The 16108-nt window shown below is 49.0% G+C and overlaps 1 protein-coding gene across 1 annotated transcript in view; it reads right to left on the bottom strand.

Annotated features, from left to right (window-relative positions):
* Positions 1-16108, bottom strand: part of LOC138248948 (carcinoembryonic antigen-related cell adhesion molecule 5-like) — a 172256-nt gene that overhangs the window by 89515 nt on the left and 66633 nt on the right. Inside the window, exons 3-4 of the mRNA XM_069202978.1 lie at positions 14599-14838; positions 6891-7130 (exon numbers count right to left, since the gene is read on the bottom strand). Coding sequence (XP_069059079.1) covers positions 6891-7130; positions 14599-14838 — 480 coding nt within the window. The remainder of the gene's footprint in view (positions 1-6890; positions 7131-14598; positions 14839-16108) is intronic.

Below are 16108 nucleotides of genomic sequence, written 5' to 3'. Positions count from 1 at the left end.
ACAGCCCGGCCACCCGGGCCACGTACCCCCTTCTCTGCCCTTCACGGGCGACGAGGACCCCACGGGTTCTGGGCACAGGCATGGGCATGTTGGTGCACCAGGGGCACTAGACGGTGCCAGGGGAGGGGGTGGCGTTTTACACCCTTGCCAGGGATAATATACAGGCTCCTCGTAACCGGGAGTGCGCTTCTCACACCGGCTCCTTCCTAAGGTAGCACCTCCCAGGCACTGTCAGCCACAGCGCTCTCCGGGTGCCATCAGGGGGACATGAAGGCAGGCGGTAGTACACAGGAAGACCAGCATCCAACAGGCAGGTAGGGACGATCTCCACAACCACCCCAGCAAAGCCAGTCCAGTCCAAGCCGTCCTGATGAGTCCTTTGTGCCACCTAGCAGAAGCCAGGCAGCAGGGCACCACACACAAAAGCAGTCCTGATGAGTCCTTTGTGCCACCTAGCAGAAGCCAGGCAGCAGGGCAACACACAGAAAAGCAGTCCTGATGAGTCCTTTGTGCCACCTAGCAGAAGCCAGGCAGCAGGGCAACACAGAAAAGCAGTCCTGATGAGTCCTTTGTGCCACCTAGCAGAAGCCAGGCAGCAGGGCACCACACACAAAAGCAGTCCTGATGAGTCCTTTGTGCCACCTAGCAGAAGCCAGGCAGCAGGGCAACACACACAAAAGCAGTCCTGATGAGTCCTTTGTGCCACCTAGCAGAAGCCAGGCAGCAGGGCAACACACAGAAAAGCAGTCCTGATGAGTCCTTTGTGCCACCTAGCAGAAGCCAGGCAGCAGGGCAACACACAGAAAAGCAGTCCTGATGAGTCCTTTGTGCCACCTAGCAGAAGCCAGGCAGCAGGGCAACACACAGAAAAGCAGTCCTGATGAGTCCTTTGTGCCACCTAGCAGAAGCCAGGCAGCAGGGCAACACACAGAAAAGCAGTCCTGATGAGTCCTTTGTGCCACCTAGCAGAAGCCAGGCAGCAGGGCAACACAGAAAAGCAGTCCTGATGAGTCCTTTGTGCCACCTAGCAGAAGCCAGGCAGCAGGGCAACACACACAAAAGCAGTCCTGATGAGTCCTTTGTGCCACCTAGCAGAAGCCAGGCAGCAGGGCAACACACACAAAAGCAGTCCTGATGAGTCCTTTGTGCCACCTAGCAGAAGCCAGGCAGCAGGGCAACACACAGAAAAGCAGTCCTGATGAGTCCTTTGTGCCACCTAGCAGAAGCCAGGCAGCAGGGCAACACACAGAAAAGCAGTCCTGATGAGTCCTTTGTGCCACCTAGCAGAAGCCAGGCAGCAGGGCAACACACGGAAAAGCAGTCCTGATGAGTCCTTTGTGCCACCTAGCAGAAGCCAGGCAGCAGGGCAACACACGGAAAAGCAGTCCTGATGAGTCCTTTGTGCCACCTAGCAGAAGCCAGGCAGCAGGGCAACACACGGAAAAGCAGTCCTGATGAGTCCTTTGTGCCACCTAGCAGAAGCCAGGCAGCAGGGCAACACACAGAAAAGCAGTCCTGATGAGTCCTTTGTGCCACCTAGCAGAAGCCAGGCAGCAGGGCAACACACAAAAGCAGTCCTGATGAGTCCTTTGTGCCACCTAGCAGAAGCCAGGCAGCAGGGCACCACACACAAAAGCAGTCCTGATGAGTCCTTTGTGCCACCTAGCAGAAGCCAGGCAGCAGGGCAACACACAGAAAAGCAGTCCTGATGAGTCCTTTGTGCCACCTAGCAGAAGCCAGGCAGCAGGGCAACACACAGAAAAGCAGTCCTGATGAGTCCTTTGTGCAGTCCTGTAGCCTCTGACAGAGGTTCCACTTTAAATGTGCTCGAAAATGTGTGAGAAGACCCCCTGTACTTATACTCATATACTCATTTTGCGCAGTCTCCACAAAAAGGGGGAGAAGCGGTTCCAACTAGTAATAACCGGTTCCAGGAGTGTCCCCTCCCTCCTCCAGTACAGGCTCCAGACATCAGTTGGGGGTAAACAAGTTCTTTGTGTGAGACGAGGGCACAGCCTTTAGAAATGCAGGTGTGCCTCGCCTCACACTCCCTCAGTCCAGTAAGACTATTCAGTATGCAGATGCACCTCTGTGACACCTCCTCTCTTCCTGTGTAAAGTCTGTCTGAAAAGTATACACAAAGCCCAACTGTCACTCTGCCCCAGACGTGGATTGTAGTCAAGCTGCAAAACACCAGAATCATTAGCACAGAGAAATGCTCACTTTCTAGAAGTGGCATTTCTGTAATAGTAATAAAACATCTCCCCACTACCAGAGTAAGCAGCATTTCGCACTGCCATCACAACAATACTAAACATGCCTACACTACCCCACATAGATTAGGCAATACCACCTAGACATAAGGCAGTGCATTTCTAATGCAATCCTATGAGCAAGGCAGCACTCACAGCAGTGAGACACCAAATAGGATGTTTTTTACTGCCAGGACATGCCACACTACTAGGCACATGCCCTACCTTCTACATACATCGCACCCTGGCAATAGGGCTAGCTAGGCCATACCTTAGGGGTGACTTACATGTAGTAAAGGGGAGTTCTGGGCCTGGCAAGTAAAGTTAGATGCCAGGTCCCTGTGGCAGTAAACAGCGCACACAGGCTCTGTGCTAGCAGGCATGAGACAGGTTTGAAAGGTTACTACTGTGCGCTGCAGGCCCACTAGTAGCATTTAATTTACATGCCCTGTGTGTGGGGAAACCGCTGTAGAAAGGACATTCAGGTAAATTTAATGTGCCAATTAGGTGTAAGCCAATCATACCAAGTTCAGAAGGGAGAGCACAGGCACTTTAACACTGATCAGCAGTGGTAAAGTGGAAGAAGGAAGGCAAAAGGTTTGGGGATGACCCTGTAAAAAGGACCAGGTCCAACAGCAGGGCTGTCAACAACAAAGGCCCCTCCCTGCTACGTTCTCTTGCCTGCCCATACCTTCCGGAGAGAACTCTCCGTTCCTCGTCCGCTCATCTACTGAAGGTCCCGAGTCTACAGGGCATGCTGGGGTGGTCAATCTACTTTGTACCTGGCCCCCAAGCCCTGGAATGCTCTGCCATTGCAATTGCACCTCTTGGATCATGAAGTTTCTTTCTGTAAAGCCCTGAAGACCTGGCTTTTTGACATCTGATTTTTGCAATCACTCTCCGACCTTCTCTTTGTCTTGGGCAGCACTAGGAAGCCTTCGGGTAGCCATGTGATATATAAGATAGAATGATGTCCTTTAGGGGCTGTTCTGAGTATTATAATCAAGATACTACAATATTTGCTGCACTCGAAAACTTTCCAAATAATGCTTTGCAGGGCATTCTTTGTACAGAACATTTTTATAGGACAATGGGGCCACCATCAAAATGTTCAGCATGGCATACTCTTTCTGTCTAGGGCATCTCTGGGTCCCCCCACTAGGTTGGGGGGGCGCAAATTCACCCCTTCCACCAGTCAGTGTTTTTTCCAGGTTCTCTCACGGCAGGAACTTTTGTTTTACAGCTGGGAGCATTGTGTTTTAACGGCCTTGTTTGTAATATTATTCTAGTAGGCCTGAACATGTGTAAAGCATTACACCCTCTAAGGGCTAAATATATGGTTACACTGCATTACTTTCTGACATTTTCTTTTCATGCGCTTATGCTCTCTAGGGGCTGACTATATGGTTACATGACCATGTTTCTTACAGATATTATTTGTATAGTGCTGCTCTCTAGGGGCTGTTCTGAGCATTACAGCCAAGGTATTACAATATGCACTGCATTCAGAAACTCGCCCCACAATGCTTTGCGGGGCACCCCTTACACAAAACATTTTTAACTCACTGCATGATGTCCTCTATTTGCCTTGGTCATCTCTAGGTCCCACAATAGGTTGGGGGGGAGTCCAAAATAATAATACATTTTTTTTTCTTCATTTTTTTGCTGCAGATAGAGTAAGAAGGTAAATGGAAGAGGTTTAGTTATTTGCAGGGCCACTAGCATTATGTGGCAGAGAGGACCAAATTATGCAGCAGGGTTGGCCAATTTATGCAGCAAGAAAAGTCCAGTTATGCATTTACAAAGCCAATAGCTCTAACTTAAGTAAATGCAAGACCCAGTGCTTTGCAAATGCTTGTTAAACATAGTAACACTGTCTGACCATTGGTAGCACCCCATTAGTACCAATTTAACAGCCAGAGATAATTATAAACAACAGAAAGGTGACCAGTCCAGCTTTGTAAAGGGCCTTACACCACGCAACAACATATCTCACTGCATTTCTTTGTAATTTTTTTAACTGAGCAAGAAACTTTTAGTTAAAATCTGCAGATTATGCAGCAGATGATGGATTATGTGGTAAATCTCTAAGTATGTGGCAGCTCAATCACATAATTCCAGAAGCCCTGCTCATATAGGAGAGACATGCACAATGTCCACAGGTGGAACCGGAGAGAAAACAAGGTGACCTGCATGGGCCAAATATAAAAAGTTCTTAGGGGTCCTGGCCCAGCAAAGTTTGGCTGGGATAGTAATCCAGTATTGGTCAGTATTGGCCAGGTGAGGTTTTAAAACAGTCCAGCAAAAAAAGAGTGCGTTCCATAAACCTAGCATAACCCAACTAAACTGTTAGGATCCAACGACCAAAAAGGCCGATTTAAAAGAGTCTGTAACAAAAAGGACAGATAAATGAGGTCTTACCGGAGGCAGGAAGTCAGGGGTGTGGACCGGCCCAGACTCGTCCAGCTCCGGACGACTGCTGGCGGTCCGCGTTGCATGTCATTTTCTTCTCTGGCTGTTAGATTCCTTCTGACATTGGTGTGTTTTGGATACTGAGGCTGTAGCCTCAAAACTCCATATTCATTAAAACAATTTAAATCGCTTTTTTGTTCATTTATTGATCTGTGACACTCTGTCACAGATGAAGTTAGTTCACATGGTCAGCGCTGTGATGGGCCGTGGATAGCGGTCAGAAGGGTTTGCAGAAATGTCAGCAAGTTTCTTGATCAGTGGGTTTTCCTTTTGATCTAATCCTTTGTAGCATTTCTCAATGAGTTTGCGGAGATGGTCGTCCAACATCTCAATGCCTAATCTCTATGAGGTCTGCTGTTCTTGCGGGTGAGGGAGCACCTGCTCCCATCCGTAAGACCTTGTTCTGTGGTGTCTGCAGAGGCTTCCAATACTCCGGCTTGCAACCGCTCCACACTGCTGAAGCATATGTCATAGTTGGTCGAATAATTGCGTTAATTGCGCGTAACTTGCTACTTAGTTCTCAGAAGCGGGTGCAACACAGCCAGTTTGGTTGATGCTTTCTGGCATGTCTTCTCAATGAGTCCGCGTTGCGGGAGTGGAAGAAGTGCTTTATAGTACAAGGTATTGGCCACACCTTCTCCTGGCCTCAGCGCATGATGATTTATGGGTCTGGGAGTCCCCAGACGCAGAGTTCTGGACCACTCCTCTGAGTCGACCCTGGATCCTCTGTTGAGAGCGAGAAGGAATAACAGGAGGTGATCTGGTCCTCAGTTCACTGCAAACACCTGAAGTATTAACTTTTCTCTAGTTTTGAATGTCCAAAAGTGGAATTGAAAACTTCAGGGCAGACGTCATTCATCTGACCCCAGGAACAAGAAGCTCCTATGTTTTTGATTACTTGGTGGAACAGCGTGGACAACCCGAGTCCCACCACTAATAACTGTCTTAGACAGTGGTGGGGTAGTGAATGAGCGACCGTATTAGCGCCTGGAAGCCTTTTAGGCCATTGTGTGCTTTAGAAATATAATGGATAATAATACTCATACTATAAAGACGCTGCTGTGTACATCATACACATCATTCCCACTTTTTCGTCCCTTTCTTCTGCCTACTCTCCAGAACAGTCACCGCTGGTCAAAGGATGGAACCTCAGCAACTCACCCTGTCAGCTGCAGCTCGTACCACTCATTGCCCCTGCCAGTGCAGCCAGTGCTAGTAACAACACAAGTGCTCACCATCACACAGGTGTGACTATTCCAGGCCCCCAAAGCTGTAATATCGGCACAGGCAGCATGTATTAGTCCCTTCTAATGTATATTGAACTAATAAACAACTGCTGTTTTGCTCACCTCCAAATTATACAAACAGCGCCACCGTGTGGCAGGCTGCCATAAGTGCTGGTGTTGACAATTAAGTGCCAGTGCTGAGCACCGGAAACCACCGGCTCAAATTAAGCTCTAAAATGAATCCCCTCTCACCCTCAGCTTATCCTTGTGTGTGAGCTATTCACATGCAAGGAAGTTGTAACTGAGATCAAACTGGGAGACAAAGAACGTAAACATGGAATTCAAGGTTCTCAAAAACATCAGAACCAGGAAAGGAAGACACAGAAATCCACTGAACACAGGCAAATGTCAGAATATCGAAGAAGAAACATGTGATACAGAAATCTTGTGGCCTAATTATTGACTACCAAAATGCAGTGAAAGGAAATATACACAGGTTACCTTAGCCTTACTATTCCTAAATCCACACCTGTGTATCCCGAAGATATATATATATTGTTATGGTTCATTTAAGTGGAGTTAAGTACAATCAATCTGTGCTTACATGTATATAATAACCTTTACAATTATTTGGACTCTGTATTTAGGCCACAATATTTTGACTCATCATATTCTGCACACAATATTTTGGCGGACGCCCAATGAACACAGCTGGTGGAAAAATCACACCCAGGAGAATCCCGCAATGCTCTGCAAACCCATAAAAAGCACTAAACATATTTTTGAGGCTACAGTAACCTCCATCAGACATGACAATTGACAGCAGTAGTGTAAAACCACTGAGCTCGCTCAGTGAGATGATTTCTGAACATACCTGACTCCGGATTCCCAAGTCCCATCAAGACACAGATACTTAAAGTTACTGAAATGTGGTTCTTACCCATGCAGGTGATGTTCATACCCTTGCTGCTTCTCTCGCTGATCTGGTTTCTCGCGGTACAGGTTACCTCAAGGAACTCATTCTTTATTGGAATTTCCACAGATGAGGTTCTGTTGTCTTCCTCTTTCCCGTTCACGATCCAGGAGAAGGAGGGATCAGTCCCATTGCTCACGCGACAGAAGAGTTGGACCATGCCCCTGGACCTGCACCTGAAGTCCACTTCTGGTTCTGACACAGGATCTGAGAATTCAGAAGAACACATGAAACGATCTTGGGGCCGCTGGTGGGGCCATCACTGAGAGCTGCTGGATGCGGGTGGGCGGGTGCTCTTTTTACTCTTCTCAAGTGCATCCAATATCAGCACAAGTAGCTCTATTCAGGGCTCTCAGTGGTTGGAATGAGGAAAAAGAACACAATTCTGGGTGATGGGTCAGGAGCTCAGCCTAACCCTTGACACAGGGACATCTTAAGGATTCTAGGGGCCCTGGGCCAAGATTATTTTGGGGTCCCCTGTATAGAACAGCATTGAATTTATGATCCAATTTCAGCTCTTCATGCCCTCTTTGGCCAGGTCACTGACAGTGCACAGGTCACTGGGCCAAATTATAAATGTGTTTACATCTAACATTCAGGGATAGTGACGCGTTTTCGGCATTGTTACACAGCAGCAGATAATATTATTGCAAATAACATTTGTGACACCTCTCATTTTTCAGATGCGAAGTCCTGTTTTGGTCTGAAATATTTTTTGGGGATGTTGTATGTTGCTGAAAAACAGAAGCATTGCTCTGCAAAATGTCTGTAATTGACTATCATACATTGCCTGCATTAAAAATAAATTAAAGGGAAGCTGTATTTAAGGGCAAGACTCTCTGCAACACAGAGCTGGCTGTATAAAGGGCCCCAGAAAGGTAGGGGCCCTAGGCCAGGCCCACTTTGCCCAGGCCTTAAAATGCCTCTGGCTTGACAAGTGTCTACATGAACTCAATATTAACAGGTCGGGCAGTCAGAGGCCTGTCCTGCCGCATGACACTATGGACTCCATCTCTATCTTCACCAAACTGATCTTCTTCAGTTCCTGCCAAGCCTGACTTTAACACAAACATAGAATCCCACCCATCTCATGGCTGTTACTCACTCGATGCTCTCACCGTGCAGTTTCTGATGGTCTCACTACCCGCACTTGATGTTCCAGCCAAACCCATAGCCAACTTTTGCCCCACACTCTACACAGCTCCTCAGAGGACCCACTGGCCGCGTCCTTCCGCTGCATCCATCTCTCGGTTTGGAGCTGGACCTTTAGCCAGGCCATGGAATTAAGACCCTCCTCCAAGGGACCCCAGGATTCAAGCTATAACCTCAAGATGACTGCTTAGCGCTTCGGACCCACGGATCACTAAACCTGGCCTTGGCTCTGCCCACTACATTCTGGCTACTGGGCCTGACTTTTGGCCACACCCTGAACTGAAGGCCACAGCCCGTTAGCAGCTTCATCAATGTTTCAGTTGTATAATTTGTGATACCTAATCAACTACTCAAAGTGTTCAGATCTAACGCAATCAGTCTCCTCCCTGGTGTCCTTAAAACACTCTGATGATACACAGTCGTATCTCTGACAGGAGATGCTTACCCTGTGATCCAACATCATGTGTGTCTCACTCTTCACACAGTGAGAAATAGTCTCAGGCGAGCTACACTCATCATCCCTCTGAGATGCAGTTTGAGGCCTTCAACACAAAATGGTCATGGTTTGATCTGTTGTTAAACTCAAACTGACAGTGGATTCTGCCACAAAAGGTGTCAGATCTGGGCCAACCTGGGCCGACCATCCTTGCCCTGATGCTCATGTGTACCTGACTCAGCACAGGATCAGGCCCTCAGAAGCCCAAACTCGCCACTGTCACCCTCTCCTGAACACACCAGACACGCCCTCTGCTGATCCTCTGCTGAACACTCCAGACCTGCCCTCTGCTGAACACACCAGACCCGCCCTCTGCTGAACACACCAGATTCGCCCTCTGCGGAACACACCAGACCCGCCCTCTGCGGAACACATCAGACCCGCCCTCTGCGGAACACACCAGACCCGCCCTCTGCTGAACACACCAGACCCGCCCTCTGCGGAACACACCAGACCCGCCCTCTGCTGAACACACCAGACCCGCCCTCTGCGGAACACACCAGACCTGCCCTCTGCTGAACACACCAGACCCTCCTTCTGCTGAACTCACTAGACCCGCACTCTGCGGAACACACCAGACCCGCCCTCTGCGGAACACACCAGAACCTACTTCTGCTGAACACACCAGGCAACCCTCTGCTGAACACACCAGACCCGCCCTCTGCTGAACACACCAGACCCACCCTCTGCGGAACACACCAGACCGCCCTCTGCTGAACACACCAGACCCGCCCTCTGCGGAACACACCAGACCCGCCCTCTGCGGAACACACCAGACCCGCCCTCTGCTGAACACACCAGACCCGCCCTCTGTTGAACACACCAGACCCGCCCTCTGCTGAACACACCAGACCCGCCCTCTGCTGAACACTCCAAACCTGTCATCTGTTGAACACACTAGACCTGCTCACTGCTGAACACTCCAGACCCGCCCTCTGCTGAACACACCAGACCCTCCCTCTGCTGAACACACCAGACCCGCCCTCTGCGGAACACACCAGACCCGCCCTCTGCTGAACACACCAGACCCGCCCTCTGCTGAACACACTAGACCCTCCCTCTGCTGAACACACCAGACCCGCCCTCTGCGGAACACACCAGACCTGCCCTCTGCTGAACACACCAGACCCTCCTTCTGCTGAACTCACTAGACCCGCCCTCTGTTGAACTCTCCAGACCCACCCTCTGCTGAACACACCAGACCCACCCTGTGCTGAACACACCAGACGCGCCCTCTAATAAGCACACCAGCCCAGCCCTCCGCTGAACACACCAGACCAGCTGTCTGCTGAACACACCAGACCCGCCCTCTGCTAAACACACCAGACCCACCCTCTGCTGAACACACCAGGCGCGCCCTCTAATGAGCACACCAGACCAGCCCTCCACTGAACACACCAGACCAGCTGTCTGCTGAACTCACCAGACCAGCCCTCTGCTAAACACTCCAGACCTGCCCTCTGGTGAACACACCAGACCCGCTCCTCTGCTGAACTCTCAAGACCCGTCCTCTGCTGAACACACCAGACCAGCCATCTGCTGAACACACCAGACCCGCACACAGCTGAACACACCAGACCCACCCTCTGCTGAGCACACCAGACCCCAACACAGCTGAAAACACCTGACCTGCCCTCTGCTAAACACATCAGACCCGCCCTCTGCTGAACACACCAGACGCGCTATCTAATGAGCACACCAGACCAGCCCTCCACTGAACACACCAGACCCGCTCCTCTACTGAACACACCAGACCCGCTCTCTGCTGAACTCTCTAGACCCGCCCTCTGCTGAACACACCAGACCCGTCCTCTGCTGAACACACCAGACCCGCCCTCTGCTGAGCACACCAGACCCACCCTCTGCTGAACACACCAGACTGCCCTCTGCTGAACACACCAGACCCGCCCTCTGCTGAACACTCCAGACCCACCCTCGGCTGAACACACCAGACCTGCCCTCTGCTGAACGTTCCAGACCCGCCCTCTGCTGAACACACCAGACCCGCCCTCTGCGGAACACACCAGACCCGCTCTCTGCTGAGCACTCCAGACCTGCCCTCGGCTGAACACACCAGACCCGCTCCTCTGCTGAACACACCAGACACGCCCTCTGCTGAACACACCAGACCGCCCTCTGCTGAACACTCCAGACCCGCCCTCTGCTGAACACACCAGACCCTCCTTCTGCTGAACTCACTAGACCCGCACTCTGCGGAACACACCAGACCGCCCTCTGCTGAACACTCCAGACCCGCCCTCTGCTGAACACGCCCTCTGCTGAACACACCAGACCCGCCCTCTGCTGAGCACTCCAGACCTGCCCTCTGCTGAACACACCAGACCCGTCCTCTGCTGAACACACCAGACCCACCCTCTGCTAAACACACCAGACCCACCCTCTGCTGAACCCACCAGACCCTCCCTCTGCTGAACACACCAGACCCGCCCTCTGCTGAACACACCAGACCCGCCCTCTGCTGAACACACCAGTCCCGCCCTCTGCTGAACACACCTTTCCTTTCCTTCCCTTCCCTGCCCTTTCTTTTATTCTCATTCCCTTCTCATCCATTCCTTTCCCTTTTCCGTTCCCTTCCCTTCTTTTCACCTCAATGTCTCTTCTCCTTCCTGCCCCTTCATTTTCCTTTTACCCTCCCATCTCTTTCCCTTCTCTTTGTTTTCCCTTCCCATCACTCTACCTTCTCTGTCCCTTACCTTCCCTTGTGTACATTGTTATATCTCTTCTACCTAAAATTCCTACACCAACGATAACCCCGCCAATGTTTCCGGTTTGAGTTCCACTCTCTCTTTGCTTCACCTCTTGACCCCCTGTTCTATGTGTAGATGTCTCTACTTCTGCTACTTCCTTAACCCCAATGTGTGCCCTTGTCTGCGGGCTGGCCTTTCATCCCTTACACTCCCATCCCCTACTCAATGAGCACCTGTGGATCCATATCCGCCTGGATACTTGACACACAGAGGCATTGGCCATATTTATACATTTTGCAGCAAAACTGCAATAACGCAGTTTTGCTGCAAAAAGTTTAGCACTGGCTCGCATAATTTCGCAACACCAGCCGGGCGCAGTAATTATTGAATGGTGCAAGCTGACGCTAAACTTGGGTTAGCGTCTGGCGGTAGGGTGGCGGTAGGGAAGGAGGAGGCTGTGTTTTAGAACATGACGCTAGCCTGGTTAGAGGCAAAAAAATGCCTCTAACCAGACTAGCACCATTTCTTGGTGCACAACCACCAAAAACATGACTCCTGTCCTAGGAAAGACAGGTGTCATGCCCATCACCCCAGTGGCCAGCAGAGGGGACAAGTGTCCCCTGGGCATGACCATTGCACCCTGTGCCATGCAGGGGGCCCCAAGTTAAGGCCCCCGATGGTAAAAAAAAATACAGAAAAAAATACTTACCTGGACTTACCAGGGGTGGGGTCTCTCATCCTCCGGTGTCCCTTTGGTGGGGGTGTTCCTGGGGCTTGGGGAGGGCACCTGTTGACCCATTCCATAGTGTTTAATCATAGAAATATGTGCACAGGTGCCCTAAGGCCTGGTCTGACCATGCATTAAATAATGACGCTAAGCAAGCTTAGCACCATTATTTAGCCCCTCCTCCCACCTGTGTGTCATTTTAGCACGGGGGATAAATATGGGGCTATGGGGTTAGCACCACTTTATGGATGGAAACACCTACCTTGCATCTCATTGACGCAAGGGGGGTTCACACATCCCAAAAAATGGTGCAAGGTCCTACATTTTGAGGTTAGACATGTCTAACCTCAAAATATAAATATGGAGTTAGTTTTGAGCTGAATCTGTATTAAAAAATTACGCAAATGCAGTGCAAAAAAATTATAAATATGATCCATTGTACATTAATTTTTGTTACACTCCATCTTTGAGTTGATGTTACAAACCATGCAGTAGAAACTTTAGCCTTTTCCTAGGATTCCTTGCAAGCTTGTCTGGATATCAACAAAAACATAAATGAGGAGGGGCAGGTTCACAGTAGATATTTAAAATCTACATTCCCTGGTTTTCAGCATGTTTGGGTGCAGATTTACGAATTTGTGTTTTAGGGGAACATCTGGGAAGCTGCGTCAGATGTGGGTGGCATCAAAATATCCAGGCTTGATTCACACATCATATGAGTGATTTACCACTGAATCTACAGGACTTAAACTGTCACACTCACGGCTTTTGTGAATAAACCTGTCTTCATCCAGGGAATTAGTCATGGAAAAGTCTGTGTCAATCAGGCCTGGATTTGCAGCAGTAGCTCGCATCAAAGAGAGGAGTAAAACAGACTTACAAATCCATGACCTCAAACTTCTTGCCAGTGCCTTTAGAACATACCCTCATTCTCCTCACTGGACCTAGAGTCCCACAGTCTTCATAACGTGACCTCCATAACCATAACCTCAGAATCCTCTCCATGGCCGACACACCCAGAGACTCCATCACATGTACCTACAACTCTGTGACCTCAGACTCCTCAGTTACAGATCCCTAACTACAGACTCTTTACCCTGACACTGAGACCCTTAATAAGTGAGTCTCAACCTGGGTCTACAAACCCATAACCTCAGACTCTTAACCTGAATCTACAGACATGTTACGTGGACCTGCAAACTAAAAACCTCAGACTCTTAATCTGGACCTACAAACCGATAACCTCAGACTCCTTACGTGGACCTACAACCATATAACCTCACAATCCTTATGTGGACGTACAACCCCATAAACCGAGGCTCTCAATCTGGACCTACAAAACCATAACCTTACATTCTTAACCTGGACCTACAAACCCATAACCTTGTACTGTAAACAAGGATCTATAAGCGTACAACCTTGGATCCTTTACACGGAGCTACAAACTCAAAACCATACACTCTTATCCTGGACCTACAAACGCATGACCTCATAATCCTTACCTAGACAAACAATCTCATAAATAGAGGCTCTCAATCTGGACCTACAAACCCATAACCTTACAATCTTAACCTGGGTCTACAAACCCATAACCTCAGACTCTTAACCTGAACCTACAGACATGTTACGTGGACCTGCAAACTAAAAACCACAGACTCTTAATCTGGACCTACAAACCCATAAACTCAGACTCCTTATGTGGACCTACAAACCTATAACCTCAGACTCTTAACCTGAACCTACAGACATGTTACGTGGACCTGCAAACTATAAACCTCAGACTCTTAATCCGGACCTACAAACCCATACCTCAGACTTCTTATGTGGACCTACAAACCTATAACCTCAGACTCTTAACCTGAACCTACAGACATGTTACGTGGACCTGCAAACTAAAAACCACAGACTCTTAATCTGGACCTACAATCCCATAACCTCAGAATTCTTACATGGACCTTCAAATCCATGCTCTTGGACCTTTCACCTGGAACTATAAACATAGAACCTCAGATTACTTACCTGGATGTAGGGATCTCAACCTCTCAGTCCTCTTCTATGACCTCCAGACCCATAACCGAAGACTCTTAACCTGGACCTACAAACCCTAACCCTCCAAATCCTTACATGGGCTATCAAACCCAAAACTCAGACTCTTAATCTGGACCTACAAACCCTAAGCCTATGAACATTAAATCTTAGATTCCTTACGTGGACCTACTAACTCAAAAACATAGACTCCTAACCTGGACATACAAACACATAACCTATAACCTATAACCTCAGAGTCATTGCACGGATCTACAAACCTTGTGTAGTCCTGCAAAACCCATAACCTCTGAATCCTTACATGGACCTACAAACCCTTAACTTCAGAATTTGTATGTGGACCTACAAACGCTTAAACTCAGAATCTTTATATGGACCTACAAACCCATACTCTCGGACCATTAACCCGGAATTATAAACATAGAACCTTAGATTCTTTGCCTGATGCAGGGACCTCAGCCCCACAGTCATCTTATATGACCTCCAGACCCATAACCTTCCATCTCGTTACCTGGACGCAGAGACCCTGACTCTCATGCTACGCACCTGGACAAGTGATATCTATGGGGTTGCTCCGCTCCTGGCTGACCCCGTTCTTCGCGCTGCAGGTCACATTTCTCAGGACAGACGGGTAATTGCTCACTGTTTCCTTGCTGGTGGTCCATGGCGGGGTATTGTCAAGGCTCCAGGAATAGGAAGGGTCAGTTCCGTTCTCCACACTGCAGGCCAGCTGGACACTGGCGTTAGGTTGACAGGTGTAATTCACCTCAGGTATGGACACAGGCTCTGAGAATGACAAAGGTCACAAGATGTGAAGTAGCATGAGTAGCAGCTGCTGTTGGCATCTGAAATGGTTTGAATTGTCTACGTGTGGGTACCCAGAGAGTGTAACCTATAAATTGGTTTATGTGCTGGCGGGAATTCTCTTTCACTCACCTTTTGCTAGTCACCCTTTCTATATCTTCCTGCCTATCTCTAAATTGGCTTCTCTTAAGGTTTATTTCTTCTCTTTTCACCCTTTAAATCCAGGATAAACCAGAGACCATCACCTCAGATTCCTGCCAGAATTCGCAAGGAATATGCGATTATTTAATCGTAATCTGAAACCTACTGTGGTCTGGTTGATCTTTAAGGAAGAGCACGTTGCTTCACTGGTGACATCAAGCTTTTGCAAAACTATATCCCTAACTCCGCTATTGGCTAAGATTGCAGAGGGTATTGCCAACAGACAGCCAAGGCACTGAGAAGGATCTTGTAGTTGCTTGGATTCCCTTCATGTGACACTTGATTGCAGCAACTGGGTGGCCTTATTCTCTCTGACCTCTCTGGTGCCTTTGAGACACTAACAACACAAAAGGATGATGGAGGGAGTGCTGAACAATGCAAACACTCACCCCCAGTCACAGATCTGGGTTTAATCCATCGTTCTTTTGCTCACCAAGCCACCCCAGTTTGGACCCAGCCATGTGCAAATCAGTCTTGACCCGGATCCTCATGGGAACAGTCCAGCCCGAACTGCCAAGCCAAGTCCTCACTGGACCGGAAACAAGCATCCTGGGACCGGTTTCAGGGTTTCACCCTTCATCAGCCAGGTTAGCTTGAATCCAGTGGCACAGTGAGCAAGGAGCCCACGTCTGGGCATACCCTTCCCACTTAGGGCAAAACTGATTTGCATATGGCTGGGTCCAAACTGGGGTGACATGGGCGAGCAAAATAACGATGGATTAAACCCAGATCTGTGACTGGGGGTGAGTGTTTGAAAAGTTTTAACACTCCCTCCATCATTTTATTTTGTTTTGTGATGTTGCCTTTGAGACACTGTCACATGACATCTTGCTAGAGTGCCACAAATCTGTAGGAGTGAGGACCGGACACTACAATGTTTGGAATCCTTTCTTTCAGACCATTTCCAGGCCGTGCCCATTGCTTGTCCTGTTCCCAACTTCAGAGCCTTAGAAGAGTTAGGGCCTGATTTAGATATTGGCGGATGAGTTACTCAGTCACCACAGTGATGGACATCTTGTCTGCCAAGATATAAACCCCATAGGATATTATG

Source organism: Pleurodeles waltl, chromosome 8, assembly GCF_031143425.1.
Source record: "Pleurodeles waltl isolate 20211129_DDA chromosome 8, aPleWal1.hap1.20221129, whole genome shotgun sequence".
Lineage (NCBI taxonomy): Eukaryota > Metazoa > Chordata > Amphibia > Caudata > Salamandridae > Pleurodeles > Pleurodeles waltl.
This window is presented reverse-complemented; position numbering and strand designations above follow the sequence as displayed.